The 15,584-nt window shown below is 37.0% G+C and overlaps 1 protein-coding gene across 1 annotated transcript; it reads right to left on the minus strand.

Moving 5' to 3' along the window:
* Positions 1-937: 937 nt before the first annotated feature.
* On the minus strand, positions 938-13,865 carry LOC114027692 (butyrophilin-like protein 3). Its single transcript, XM_027841769.1, has 9 exons — positions 13,770-13,865; positions 10,831-10,957; positions 5,373-5,720; positions 4,842-5,114; positions 3,017-3,118; positions 2,546-2,566; positions 2,415-2,441; positions 2,224-2,250; positions 938-1,491 (listed from the first exon to the last, which is right to left on the minus strand). Exons 1-9 carry the CDS (start codon positions 13,863-13,865, stop codon positions 938-940), a joined length of 1,575 nt encoding a protein of 524 aa, XP_027697570.1.
* Between the last annotated feature and the right edge of the window lie 1,719 nt (positions 13,866-15,584).

Below are 15,584 nucleotides of genomic sequence, written 5' to 3' on the forward strand. Positions count from 1 at the left end.
GTCTGGACATTATTCTGTTCTACTTCCTGATTTTGGACTTGATATTAGGACTAGGCTCTGCACATTTCTGGAGGGAAGGTCTGATTTGGCCTTATTGATGCTTTCTTGGGGTTTTAGTATTGCGTTGTTCATGATTTCAAGGAGAATTCAGGCTGGGGAGCTGCAAGTTCTTAGCGACACCAAAGGGTTCTGATCCAGGACAATGTCTGACTGTTCTTCACTTTGCATGAGTTCTCCAAGTTCCTGACTTAGGTTTGGGTCTGACTCAGCCAATATCAGCAGCTGGCAATCTCTGCTGGTTTAGAGTGATAACTGCAAGCTTCCCTTTGGTCAAAAATTCTTTGGTCATGCTCTATAGGTTTCAAACTGGGCTAGAAGATGGAACTGAGAACCTGGTCTGCTCCCTCAAATTTAAGCCATACAGCTTCTACTTACTTCTCACCACCTCAGGCCTGCCTCTGCTCCCTACCTAGGAAGTCCTGCATCCTGCAGGTTCCTTTTTCAGTCCACCCTGCATCTGTGATTCAGAACTGAGTAGCAGACAGTAAAGTTTCCATACTTCTCATTGCAATGTACCAGTATGGGTCTGGGGATATCCCAGTATGAGACTGGGATCTTTTTTTGCCTTTATGCATAGCCTCTTGCTGGGTGCTAGATTGTTTCTGTGGGTTGCTCCTGGCCAAACCATGTCCTCATTATCTGAAGATCTCTCTGTTTTGCTCCTTATGCTGACATGGGCTGATAAAATGACTCACTCTTACTATTTCTTCAATTTTCCCTCAGAATTCAATCTGGCGCATTTTCTAGTTGTGTTAAAAGTTTTTGTTTTTGTTTTTGTTTTTTTTTGGGGTGGGTGCAGTTTACTGTATTTCTTCCTACTATTCTTCCATTGTAGTTTTGCTTCTATCATCACTTTTAGAGGGAAATACATTATTTCCTACAGTTCAGATACTTTGGTACAGATAATCAAGGGAGGTGAATGTTCATTAATTTCATTAGAACGAGGTCTGAAATATGGGCGGATGATTTTCCCATTGAAATCACAGCCAGTGAATGTATAGATGTGTGATTTGTCAGTCACATTGTAGAAGGAAACTTGCTCATACTTACAGCTCAGGAAAATCCCCACCTGTTTTGGCTGCACCTGAAGAGTTAGGGCCTGTCGACTAGGGGCAAATGTAAAATGCTCTGTTTGGTTCCATCGCCCCAACACCCAGTAGCCATTGGCAGGAGAGAGTTCTGGATCTTTGTTTTTCCTGTCCACTTTATCCCAACACACCCCCAGGTACCATCGATTTTTCTCTCCAACCTCTACTTCCCAATAAAATTCCTCCAAGGAGAAACCTTGTGAAGCCACTACACTTCGAGACTGAAATCTCTTCTCAGTTTCAGGTATATCAAGAACCTCAGTGTCTCCATAGGTCACTTTTTTACAGTCTTCTGATACATGGAGTATGTGGTGAGCAGTTTCTGGATCCAGAGTCACCTCCACTGGGAAGAGAAAAAGAATGATGTGGAGGGTGTGTGGGAAGGGGGCATTGGGGATGAAAGATAATGAAGAGAGACAATGAGGAAGAGGGATAAATGGAAGAAGAAGGAGGGGGTGGGGGGAAATGTCCAAATCATAGAATAAGATATACTGGGTCAATATGGATTCTAATAAACATTCCCTTCATTTTGCTTTGTTTTTCTTGTCATAATTGAATGTTAGGAAAATCTGATCTCTCACTATTCTCCATGGACATTATGGGACTATTTTACCTTCACTAAAATGGGCCTGGGGATAGAGGCATAAGACAAAACACTTATGAAAATATCTGGAGTGATCTTCACTAGAAGAAGAGAGGGAAAAGGGAAATCTAGAATGAAGTAATGAAATGAGACATGCCTCCAACAATAAACCATGTCAACTAAATGATGTTAATCCTAATTCCAATTATTCCCCTCTACTTAGCCCAGTTTTCTTTTCTTGTCCCCTTTGAAGACATCACAGACCTTTGATTTGACTAACAAAGTGACACCACTTTGTGTACAGTTAGACACCTGGCCCTTCCTCAATATTTGTGCCCAAGATGGAGGAATCAATTCAAGGGTCATGAAGACAGTGACTCATTCCCTGATTGCCAACTTGATCAGTTTGCTATGAATCAATGATTAGGAGAAATGAAGGAGCAGAGGGAGTGAAGAAACCTGGACAAAGAAGAGATCTTCAGTTCTAGTTACCTGCATGCCTAGTGGCATTTTCCCATCCTGAAAAGATATAAACAGATCTGAGTTATCGTTTGGGTTGGGAACAAGAAAAGTACAAGACTGAAATAGAAAGATGGGAGATGAAAACAAAATTAAAGAAGAATACATGATGAGTAGCTAGAAAAGGGAATGGAGAATATAACATGAAAAGAAACTTCTCTTACCTTTCTCCCCCATTTTTATCCTCCAGTCTGAAATCAACAAATAAGAGATGTGGTGACATTGAGGAAAAACAGCATCCCAGAAAGAGTACTTGATATACAATAATCAGAACAAACAAATGAACAAAACTCACCCAGATCTTTCATAAGTTTTCCTAAGAATAAAAAGAAATGCAGAAATATGTCAGAAAGCACTAAGAAAAGATGAAAATTTAAAGCAGAGAGAAAGGTTCAAAGGAAATCAAATTGACAAGAGATAAAGTCAGACAATTTTAGGTCCAGGGCATATCCCAGAAGCTATTCTCTGTATGTAGTCAGGTGCCATGTGACAGAACATAGCATCTCAGTGGGTGGGATGGAGTTTTTGTTGAGGTCCCTCAATGGGGTACAGCAGGGGAAATAATGAGAACAAAGTAAAAGTTTCTTCACCACTCTCTAAATATGGAAGATATTTAACAAATGTTGAAAATGGATGAACAGAATTTTTCAAGCAGTTGAGAGGTAACAGGGAAGAGAAGTTTGGAAGAGGAAATGACAGAAGAAAAGGTCAATAGGGAAAAGTCATAGAGAGTAATCCAGTGCTCTCCCCTCTCCATTCCCATTACCTTGATATCTATGAAGCAAAATTCCAGAAGCAACAAGAATCACAAAGATAGCCATCATAATAAAGAGAGCATAGTTCCAAGGAGAACGCTGGAAAAATTGATCTGTAAGACAACCCCATAGAACCACAGGACAACTTAGATCCAATTTAGACAACTTCAGTAATTCATTATAAAAAATAATAAAAATGATTCTGATAGTAATAATGTAAATCCCAATATGAACATGAGTTATTGTTAAAGCATTGAAAGGCAGTATAATGTCATGAAAAGAGCCTTGAATATAGAATGAGAGGATTTGTATTCAAATCTCAGCTCTGCTGCTAACAATTGATTTGTATTTTCTTGAACCTCAGTTTCCTTACCTGTAAAATGAGATTACTGAATTTCTAAGGTCTCTTCCAGGTCTAAATTTATGATCAATGAAGGTTTACAAAGCACTTTTCTCACTACTACCCAATAAAATACATCTTATAATCCTCTATGCCCATTTTATAAGAAGGAAACAGAGGCAGTTGTTTTGAGTTCCAAGTTCACCAAATTTTACTGTGTGACACATATCTCTCCATTTTTTTCCATAACAATAGCATGTGAAATTATATGGATTCTGTGTGGTTAAATTTTAGGTAACATATAAACAGCAGGGGTTTTCAACCTTTTTTTTTCCTTTGTAGACCCTTTTTCCTAAATGCATAAAATAAAATGTATACAATTATAAAGAAACCAATTATTTAAAAATATAGTTATCAATATATGTTTTTTAAAAACACAGCCTACTGGATCCCAGATTAAGAACACCTACAATAACAGGATTCACCAGATCTACCAATCCAATTTTTATTGCTGTTATTCAGTCACTTTGGTCATGTCTGACTCTTTGTGACCTTATTTAGGGTTTTCTTGGCAAAGATACTGGAGTAGTTTGCTATTTCCTTCTTGCCATTTTACATGAAGGTACTGAAGCAAACAGAGTTAAGTGACTACCCAAGGTCACATGGCTAGTAAATGTCTGAGGCTGGATTTGAACTCAGGTCTTCCTGACTCTAGGCCCAGCACTTTATCTACTAACTACTACTCAACCTATTAACCCTATCAAAAAAGTAAATGAGGATAGTCTGGCTTGACATTTTTTTGATGAGGCCATACCAGGTCTTTGTAATCCTGCTGCGTTTTCTAGATGTTCACTAGTCATTCCTTTAAAAATATATCCCAAATTTTATCTGGAATTTGACAGTCAAGTTCACTGACCTATAGATTTTTTCCCCCTTTTTTGAAACTGAGAACAAAATTTGTCCTTCTCTAGTCTTAAAGTATCTTACCAGTTTGCTACCATCTCTCAAAGCTCACTGCTCAGCAATCACGTTTTTCAGGTTCATCCATGCCCTAGGACAGAGTTCTTCTGGGGTAAATAGATTGAACATATCAAAACAAACTAGAGACACCTACTTTCACTTTCCTTATTATAAACTCTGAAGTGGAAAAGTCACTTCCTTCTAAGGTCCTCTTCATTTTTACCAATACAAACTTATCTATATTTATTTTCTCTTTGTAAACTAATGATATGTTTCATTGGTCATAAAATCAATTGATATAACTTGCTGGTGTGAGAATGCTTGCATTTGTTGAAAAAGTAGGCCTTGCCCTATCCAAACTGTTCATGAACATACACAGTTTGAGCATATTCCCCCTTGTATGGTATCTTTCCAAAGTGAAGCACTAAATATGAGACCAAAATTTACAAATCTAAGATGAAGAATATCAAGTTTTATCAAATGAGCAAGCCAAAGAAGCTTCTCTTCCATTTCCTTACACTCCATTCAATACTTACCAGCTACTCTCACTCTGGACTCCTGTCTGAGGTCCCTGATGTGGATGGAACATAGGATATCCCCAATTGGAGGTTCTTGTATAATGAAAGAGGTTTGTATGTCAAATAGGCCATTATTCCCTGTGTTCACCTTGAAGTCTGAAGACAAAGACTGTCCTTGATGATTTTTACACTGTATCTCAGGCCTGGGGAACCAGCCAGATGATTGACATATTAGCAATACTTCTCTATCTCCATATCTCTCAAGAGAGATGAGAGGGGATGACCCAAGAGCTGCAGAAAATGAGGAATGAGAAGAAAACAAAGATTATATTTCAAGAATATTTAGGAGCATAATTTATTCTATTCTTAATTAGTTCTTGTTTTGTTTTTGTTTTGAAAGGATATTGGAAGGACAGCTTGCTTGTTTGCTTACTTTTTTTCAGTCTACTGATCAAAGAACAGGGACAATCTGATAATCCCACTCTTTCAGTAGAGTGTTCTAGTTAACTAAACTTGAAGAAATTGTTTCATTGTAAATGAGCAACTAACCTGCTACATGTAGCTCCCAAGTGTGCTCCTGGTAGAAAGTTTGGGAGCTGAACCAGCATCCATATATCCCTGAATCTGAGAAGGTTATTTTCTTCAGTTTTAAGGAGACTCTCCCTTCAGTGATGGCATCTTGAACAAACTGGGTTCTCCCTTGATACTCCTGCATTTGCCTCTCATTTTCTTCTTTCCCATCCTTGATTAGAGACAGCACAGAAGATAATTTGTCCCTGAAGAACCTCACCTCCATGTCTTCCAAACTCTTCTTGGGTAAGACATGACAGGAGAAAATAACATCTTCTCCCACCAGTGCCTGAATAGGCTCATCTGGACCAATCACCTGAAATTGACCTGTAGGGATAACCAGAAAAGGTTTTTTAACCATGGACATTTGTCTATATAATGCAGAGGGTTTGAATTAGGTACAGAAAGGAAGACTTCATATTACCTCTTCTCAGTCTTTAACTATTTCACCCAGTACATAATCCTCTCCCTTTTAAATTAACACAAGACAACAGTCATGAGGTCAGAACATATGAATGAATAATCTACACATAAAATAACAAAATATTAATGTCAGAAGGGGCTTTAGATGTCATCTAGTACAACCATCCATTGAATGCCAGAATACCCTACACAACATTCCTTAGAGATGATCATTCAGATCCTGCTTACTCATTACCAGTGATTGGGGACCGCACTACCTAATAAGGTAGCCCATTCCATTCTGGGACAACTCTAACTAAAAACATTACTTATAGTGAACTAAAATCAGATTTCCTGCAGCTTCTCTCCATTGTTTTAGTTTTCTTACTAGGGCTATTGAGATTTAGTGAAATTCTTCTTTCACATACTTCAAATATTTGAAAACTCATTACAGGTAAGAAATTATAAATGGGTTGCAATCTGGACCAGTAGAACAGGAACATATCCATGTTGATGAAATCATAGATCTACCAAGTCTACCAAAATATGGAAGCATCATATGCCCTAAAAGCTTCTCTTTAATACCTTATCTTTCTATTGCTCTTTATAAAATGTAATTTCTAGTATAGGGGAAAAATAAGAACCATAATCATTTCATGCCATCATAGTAGACTAAAAATGTAGAAATCACCCAACCATTTGATGGCTTATTATTAGATAGTCTTCGACCTCTCTGCCAGTAAACATAAAAGAGGTATAATCTCACCCATTGTTGTAGCTAATAATTGCTTTCTTTGGACAAGAGACCTTGAAGTTGTTGTTGGTGGTGTTATTTTTTTTTCCTTAAAATGACTGTTTCCATAATTGTGAAAGTATTCCATCTCTTGCTCTTATCTCTTGCCACTGAAAAGAGAATGATCTCTTATGCTGATGACAAATCCTGTCACTTTTATTCCAAATACTCTTTTTTCTCTATTTACTGATCCCCCTCTTTTACTGCTCCTCTTCTGAGAAATGTTTTAGTTTTCTATCCTAAGCTTCTACAGAATGTAGCTCTTTAGCTATGTTCTCTGAGCTTAAAAGGTTATAAAAACTAAATCTATTCTCTAGAAATCTGAATTTGGTATCAGCTTGAGAAGCATTCCTTACTATGCTAATAAATCCCTTTACTTTCAGTTTGGCCTCCTTTTATTATACATAGACATTGGACCTCATAGGTGCCTCTATCAAGGAGACAAGAGAATTCCCCAACACAAGTTATTTTGCTATCTTATTCATGTTTTAATATATTACTTCATGGTGGTTTCTCTTTTAAATTGTGCTTATTGCAACTTTACATCCACAATATTGACAAAAATAATCATTTAAATTACAAATTTAAGTCTGGATGTAAAATGTTGGCAAAACTGTAGATTTATGTAGTCTCTTTGGAGATCAACATGGCAATACACAAGAGGTCATGATAATGATTAGAAACTTTGGTGCAGGATTCCACTACTCTGAGTAGTGGGAAAGAATTAATTAAAATAAAATATCAATTAAAAATCCTTGGGAGCCTACTGCCAAGACATGCACAAGAGCTATATGAATACAATTACAAAACATCACACAAATAAAGACAGGTCTAAATAACTGAAGAAAAAAATTCTGCTCATTCATAGGCCAAGCCAATATAATAAAATTTATAATACCGTCTAAATTAATTTACTAATTTCATGTCATATCAATCACATTACCAAAGAATTACTTACAGAGCTAGACAAAAATAATAACACAATTCATCTAAAGGAACAAAAAGTCAAGAATATCAAGGTTATTGGTGGGGGAAAATACAAAGAAAGAGAGCCTAGTAATACTAGATCTCAAATTGTACCACAAAGTATAATCAGCAAAATAATTGGTACTGGATAAGAAAGAAAGTGGTTGATCAGTGGAAAAGATTAGATACGTAATGTACACAAGTCAATGAGGACAATAAACTAGTATTTGATAAATGAAAAAAATCTCAGTTATTGGGGCAGGAACTCACACTTTAACAGAAATTACTGAGAAAACTATAATGTAATCTGTCATATACTGGGCATAGACCAATATTTCACAACACATAACAAGATAACGTCAAAAGGGGAATATGATTTAGACAACAAGGTTGATATCATGAGCAAATTCAAGGAAGAAATTACCTGTCATATCTATGGATAGGGGAAAAATTCATGATCAAACAAGAGGGAGAGAGATTCCTGGGATGTTAAAATGGACACTTTTATTTCTGTTTATATTACATTAAAGCAGTTTTGGTAGTCTACCTACCAAGAGAGGCCCAGGAACTATATGAATATAATTACAAAATACTTCACACAAATAAAGTCAGAGCTAAACAACCAGAAAAACATTAATTGCTCATGGGTAGAGCAAGCCAATTTAATAAAATTAAAATTCTACCTAACTTAATTTACTTATTCAGTGCCATACCATTTAACTACCAAAAATATTTTAGAGAGCTAGAAAAAAATCATAATATGTTATTCCCCAATTGATAAATCAAAGGATATGAACAGGTACTTTTCAGATGAAGAAATCAAAGCTATCTATTGTCTTACAAAAAATATTCTAAATCACTAATGATTAGAGAAATGCACATTAAAGCAAATCTGACACACCACCTCATATCTATCAGATTAACTAATATGACAGGAAAAGAAAATAACAAATATTGGAGAGGACGTGAGGAAATCGGGAACATAATGTATAGTTGGTGGAGTTATGAATTGTTCCAATGATTCTGGAGAACAATTTGGAGCTATGTCCAAAGGGTCATAAAACTGTGTGTATACTTTGACCCGGCAACTCCACTACTAGATCTGTATCCCAAAAAAGATTAAAACAAAAAGGAAAGGGCCTATATGTGCAAAATATTTATAGTAGCTCTTTTTGTAGCAATGAAGAATTGGAAATTGAGGGGATGCCCATCAATTAGAGAATATTTGTACAAGTTGTGGTATATTATTGTGATGGAATACTACTGTGCTATAAGAAATGATGAGCAGGATGGTTTCAGAAAAAAATAGAAAAACTTACATGAACTAATGCAAAGTGAAGTGAGCAGAACTAAGAGAAGAGTATACACAATAATAACAATACTGTATAATGATCAACCATGAATGACTGATATTTTCAGCAACACAATGATCCAAAAACATCCCAAAGGACTAATGATGAAAAATGCTATTCACCTCTAGGGAAATGACTGATGGAGTCTGAATTCTGATCAAAGAATACTTTTTTTAAACATTTTTTTTGTCTATGTTTTCTTTTTACAACATGGCTAATATGGAAATATATTTTTCATGACTGCACATGTATAAGTTATATACAATTTCTTGCCTTCTCAATGAATGGGCAGGGGAAAGAGAGGAAAAGAAATTTGAACTCAAAATTTAAAAAAGAATGTTAAAAATTGTTTCTATATATAAATAAAAATAAAATATTTTAATATTTTAAAAGGTTTTGCAAAAACAAAATCAATGCAGTCAAAGTTAGAAGAAAAAGAGGAAATTGGGAAGAAAATTAGTAGCAAGTTTCTCTGAAAATGTCTGATTTCTCAAAAACATAGAGTACTGAGTCATTTTTTTAAAAAGCATTCCCCAGTGGATAAATTGTCAAAAGATATGAACAGACAGTTTTCAGAGGACGAAATCAAGGCTCTCAATAGTCATATGAAAAAATGCTCTAGATCACTAATAATTAGAGAAATATAAATTAAAACAGCTCTGAGATGCCACCTCACACCTATGAGACCAGCTAATATGATAAAAGGAAAATGACAAAATTTGAGAGGGATGTAGGTAAATAGGCACAATAAAGCACTACTTTTGGGGCTCTGAACTGGTTCAACCATTCTAGAGAAAAATTTGGAAGTATGCCCAAAGGGCTATAAAATGTGCATGATCTACAATAGCAATACCAGATCTGTATCTTAAAGAGAGCAAAGAAAAAGGAAAACAACTCATATCAACAAACATTTGTAGCAGCTCTTTTTGTGGTGGCAAAGAACTGAAAACTTAGGGGTTGCCTAGCATTAGGGGAATGACTAGACTCATTATTGCATATGAATGTGATGTAATACTATTGGTGGAATACTGTGGTGTAAGAAATGATAGAGCTGGTTTCAGAAAAACCTGGGAAAACTTATATGTACTGAGGTGAACTGAAATAGGTAGAACCAGAACATTGTACAGAGCTGTGACATCAAAACGGTTTCAAGAGACATTGTTTCTGTGCAATTTAATCACTTTATTAATAAGGCTAGAAGATTATTAATAAAAAGATGGTCATGTAGCTGATGGAGATGATGAAGAGAAGGAAGAACTAGTCACACAATTTTTCTTTTTTCCTGATAGATTTTGGACCAGGAAGAATGGAATAAAATTTATTAATAGGGAGTTGAAAATTAAGATAAGTAAGGAGGTGGTAAAAAGAAGAGAAAAAGAAAGAAGAGAAGGATAAATGGAGAGTGGAGAGGTAAGGAAGGGAGGTAAAGAGGAATTAAGGGAAGGGATGGGAGGAAGGAGAGATAAGTAGGAAAAGTAGGAAGGAAAGAGTGAAGGGAGAAAGGAAGGAGGGAACATATATGGAGGTTTTCACTACCTTCAGTTAAAAAAATGAGTAAAATGAGCAGATACTACACAAGGCTGGTTTGGGAGATATGTTTGGTGAGGAAGGTACCTATTAGTGCCTCTCAAATAAAAGAGAAACAAGGCTGTTTACTTTGCTTTGTTTCTCCAAGAGTGAGAATAGGAACTAATAAGCTATACATCAAAAGCGCACAGAAAGGTAACTGGCCAGGATTAGGAGGTGAAATCTATAGAGCCTATTTGACTTCTGGTGGACTCCAACCAACAAGGGTGGCTTCTCACCAGTTGAGTTATTTTATCTTTTACTTAATAAAGGCCCAATGTTTGCTGAGTTGAATTGAGTAGAATAGACATGGAGGTAAAGAGGAGACTGAGAGTAGCACAAACAAGGGCAGACTTACCTGATCCCAGATCTATGAGACTGAGAACAAAGATAAGGAGGAGGTGGTACTCAAATGGTTTAGAGGCTTGAATGTGGCATAGGAGAACTAAGATACTCAAAGTGTCTGTGGATCTACTCATGAGAACCTGTAAACAAAGTGCAATGAGATATCTTAGAGTATGTAATAAGAAGCACTGGAGGCAGGTCAGAAATATGAGCTTAGTTGTCTGATTCTTAGATAGGTCTCATAGACCATAACTAAAGAGAGATAGTACCCTTGGGAATTTACCTGGGGAAAAATTAATTCTTTTGCCTACATCCCAACTCGAGCTGTTAGCAGGAGCAATTGAAGGAGAATTTTCTCCCTTATAGGGTTAAATAGAACACATTTTTATGCCCAGTTAGGATAACAAGAGAAGAATGGAGATGTATGATTTCTGAAAACTATGATAATATAAATATAGTGTAAAGGAAATAAAAAAGAAAAGTCTAAGATGAGGAGATACACTAGAGTTTCTGCCTGATTTGCTTTAATCCTGCTGATTGATCTCTGCCAGCTTTTACCAGTCTGAAATTTGTCCCATGACTCAGAGATTCAGGTAAGTAGAAAGAGAGCTGAGCTGTGCAGTCTCTGACCTTTTGTCATACAAAAAGGTTGAACTAGGTGACCCATAAGTTCCTTCCCAGCTCAAACATAATAAAGAAAATAAGGGAAAGGTAGTACCTCACCCACAAACAGTCCATGTACTATTAAAGTAAATAATCAACAGGAGTGTGAAAGGAAGGGGAGCTTTGATTGCATAGATAGTGTCTTGTTTCTTACATGAGAAGCTAATAATCCCAAGGACTTTCTTTTCTCCCTCTCCCCATCCTTCTTTTTATTATGTGCTCAGTCATTGATCCTTTCTTGAAAGAAGGTAGAAGAAAGATCGGGGATGGGAAATGTCAGTAAATATCCCTTCTTGGATAAAGCTCTGCATAAAGGTTGTATGGAATAACAGAGGAAATGTGTCAGAAAGGATTTGCTAATGGTATGGGTAGGAATGGAGTTGATTCTTGGGTTTCAATACGAGGGTGTGCTAGAGTCAGATTCTCCTGGCTTTCCAGAGATGATTATGAAATTTTCAGTTTGAGCATTTACACTTTGAAATTGTAAAATACTACAAATCAGGTCATGTCTGTTGTTTTGTTGATTTCTAGATTTAAGGAAATGATGAAGAAGGTATAAATAGAGGGGCCAAGGGAAGAGGTGGAGAAAATCAGGGACTTTTCTGAACTGTCCCAAATTCCCATCCAAATAACTTTAATAATACCCAAAAACAAATTCCAGAGTGGCAGAACCCAGAAAAGGAAGCAAAGAAACAATTTTGCAGCCCAACACAACTTAGATAGTCAACAACAACAACAACAACAAAAGGTCTGTAACACTGGAGTGATAGTGGAGCACAGTCTAGTGCAGGCTGCGCCAACACAGTCTGGGACCCAGAAAACCAGAATCAGGCATTGGGAGCTACTGAATCAGGAGTGGCAGTGGTTACTTCTGGAGCTCTCAGCCCACTCACAGTAAGGGGGTTGGACAACTGGTCAGAAAGAGGTTAAGGGGTCCCTTTGCTGGCACCAAGAGCAGAACTCTATTGCTTTGCCCATACTTGGATCCAGGTTGCTGTCTTGGGTGGCAGTCCAAAGTGTTAGGAATACTAACATAACAGAGCTTGCAGCCTCAGTGGAACAGGAACCCTGGTCACAGTTCCAGGGCAGAAAAGAGTGCTTGTGCTCACTCACTCACAGAACAGAGGACAGGCCAAGAGAGTAGTAAATGCACCTTCCCTTAAGTCACACACCTTGCAAGAAATGAAAGCCTACAGACCCCAGGAACCAGCTGTGAAAACAGCTTCCTGAAACTTAGGAAAGAGCTACCTCCACCTGAGAAGCAGAGTTCCATTTTACCATAAAGCTAAAATTCAAGAAATTGTTTGGAAAAATGATCAAGTAAGAGAAAAACATTCTGCTTATAGAAAATTTCTATGGTGACAAGGGAGACCAAACACACACTCAGAAGAAGACAACAAGTCAAACTTCTACATCCAAAGCCTCTAAGAAAAATATGAATTGGTCTCAGGCAATGGAAAAGCTCAAAAATGATTTTTTCTGTTTATTTGATATTTTATTTTCCCCCAGTTACATATAAAAACAAATTTTAACATTCATTTTTAAAATTTTGAGTTCTAAATTCTCTCCCTTCCTTACTCCACACCTCCCCTCATGAAGAAGGCAAGCAATTCAACATAAGTTATACATGTGGAGTCATGCAAAACATATTCATAATAGTCACGTTGTGAAAGAAAACATTGAAAAAATGCAAGAAAAATAAAGTAAAAAAAATGTATGCTTCAATCTGTATTCAGATAGCACCAGTTCTTTTTTGGAGAACGGACAGCACTTTTCATCATAAATCCTTCAGAGTTGTCTTGGATCATTGTATTGCTGAGGATAGCTAAGTCATTCATCTTACAATATTGCTGTTAGTTTCTACAGAGTACATTTGATTTAAAAATGATTTTAAAAGTCAATTAAGAGAGATAGAGGAAAAATTGAGAAGAGAAATGAGAATGAAGTAAGAAAATCATGAAAAAAATAGTCAATATATTGTTTATTATTGTGATGGAACACAATTGTGCTATAAGAAATGATGAACAGGTTTCCATTTCTGGGGAGTCAAGATGGTGGAGTAAGAAGTAAGTTGCTCTCACCCTCCCTTATTGACCTCTGGAAGCCCAGAAAATATCAACCCAGGAAAAACCCTGGAACAACTGAGCCAGCAGAAGATGGGATGCAGCTGTCTGGTAGCCCAGGAAGCTTGGGCGATTAATGGGAAAACCCCTCTTGCTCTGGGGTGGAGGAGCAGTACAGGAAGAAAGGCATCCTAGCAAACCAGTGGCAAGCCTCAACTCAGCATACCAGGGGTAGATCCTGAGCTCCAGTGTAGTGGAGCAGGTAAGCACCAATACAAGGACCCCTGAGCATTTCATTATAGGCAGGGGACCCAGTAGACATCAGCTCAGAAAACCACCATGTATGCCAGCATTCTCCAGCAGCCAAATATCCCAGTACCTCAGCAAAATTCCAGGAAGCACAACTCTAGGAGGCAAAACTCAAGGCTGACAGACATCCTCCAAAAGCCAAACAAAGGAGTGCAAGGCCTGGTTAAGCAGGCATCCCCCAGGGGCCAGACTCTCCACCCCCAACCCCAATAGCTCCAGTGTTGCTGACCCCAGCCCAGCACCAGGTAAGCTGCCAGAACCCTGTATCTTCCAACTGCCAGCATAAAAATCAAGTGACCAGGTCCGGGGATCCCAGCACGAAAAGCTTTGGTCAGTGCCCCCTGCACTCAAACAGCAGAGCTCAACTTTTTTTTTTTAAGTCAGGAAATAGGCAAACACCATGAACAAAAAGCAGAAATGGACAATGACCATAGATTCTTATTATGGGGACAGGGAAGATCAAGGCAAAAATTCAGAAGAGGACAACATTGTCAATATACCCACACCCAAAACCTCAAAGGGGAAATGGACTGGTCTCCAGCCCAAAAAGCCTTCTTGGAAGAGCCCAAGAAAGATTTTAAAAGTCAAATAATAGAGGTAGAAGAAATGAGAGGTATGCAAGAGAGTTAATAGCTTGAAAAAGGAAGGACAAAATTTAACAATAGAAAACAAATCTCTAAAAAATACAATTGGCCAAATGGAAAAGGAGGTGTAAAATCTAAAAGAAGAAAATAATTTGTTAAAAATTAGAATTGGGCAAATTGAAGCTAATGACTCTATGAGAGATCAAGAATCAGTCAAATGGAAACAAAAGAATGAAAAAATATGAGAAAACATAAAATACCTCATTGGTAAAATTTCCATTGACATGGAAAATAGATCCAGGAGAGCCAATTTAAAAATTATTGATTTACTTGAAAACCATGATGCAAAAAAAGAGCCTGGACAGCAACTGTCAGGAAATCATCAAGGAAAACTGCCATGAAGTCCTACAACCAGAAGGTAAAATAGCCATAGAAAGAATCCACCAATGATCTCCTGAAAGAGATCCCAAATTGAAAATGCCAAGAAATATTGTAGCCAAATTCCAAAATTACCAGGTCAAAGAGAAAATACTGCAAGTAGCCAGAAAGAAACAATTTAAATATGGAACCATAGTCAGGATTATGCAGGGCCTTGCAGCTTCTACATTAAAAGATCTTAGGGCACGGAATATGATATTCTATAAGGCAAAGTCAGGAAATAGGCAAACACTATGAACAAAAAGCAGAGGACCTTGAATTACAACCAAGGACCAACTACCCAGCAAAACTGAGCATATTTTTTCAGGGGATGAGATGGACATTCAATGAAATAGGAGACTTCCAAACCTTCCTGATGAAAAGACCAGAGTTCAACATAAAATTTGATCTTCAAGTATAAGACTCATGAGAGGCATAGAAAGGTAAACAGAAAAGAAAAATAACAATAACATATTATTAATCAGAGCAAACTGTTTACATCTCTAAAAGGGAAGATGACACTTGTAACTCTTGAGAACTGTAATGTTATCATGACATTTAAAAAGGGTATACATAGACAGAGGATATGGGTATAAATTGACTTTGATGTGATGATAAAAAAAAATCTAATTAAGTAGTGAGAAGGAATTGTCCTGAGAGAAGAGGAAAGGAGGAGGGAGACAAGTATAAATTATATCACATAAAAAGGTACAAAAGTCTATTACAGTAGA

The sequence above is a fragment of the Vombatus ursinus genome, unplaced genomic scaffold (genome assembly GCF_900497805.2).
Source record: "Vombatus ursinus unplaced genomic scaffold, bare-nosed wombat genome assembly UNPS02014863.1, whole genome shotgun sequence".
NCBI lineage: Eukaryota > Metazoa > Chordata > Mammalia > Diprotodontia > Vombatidae > Vombatus > Vombatus ursinus.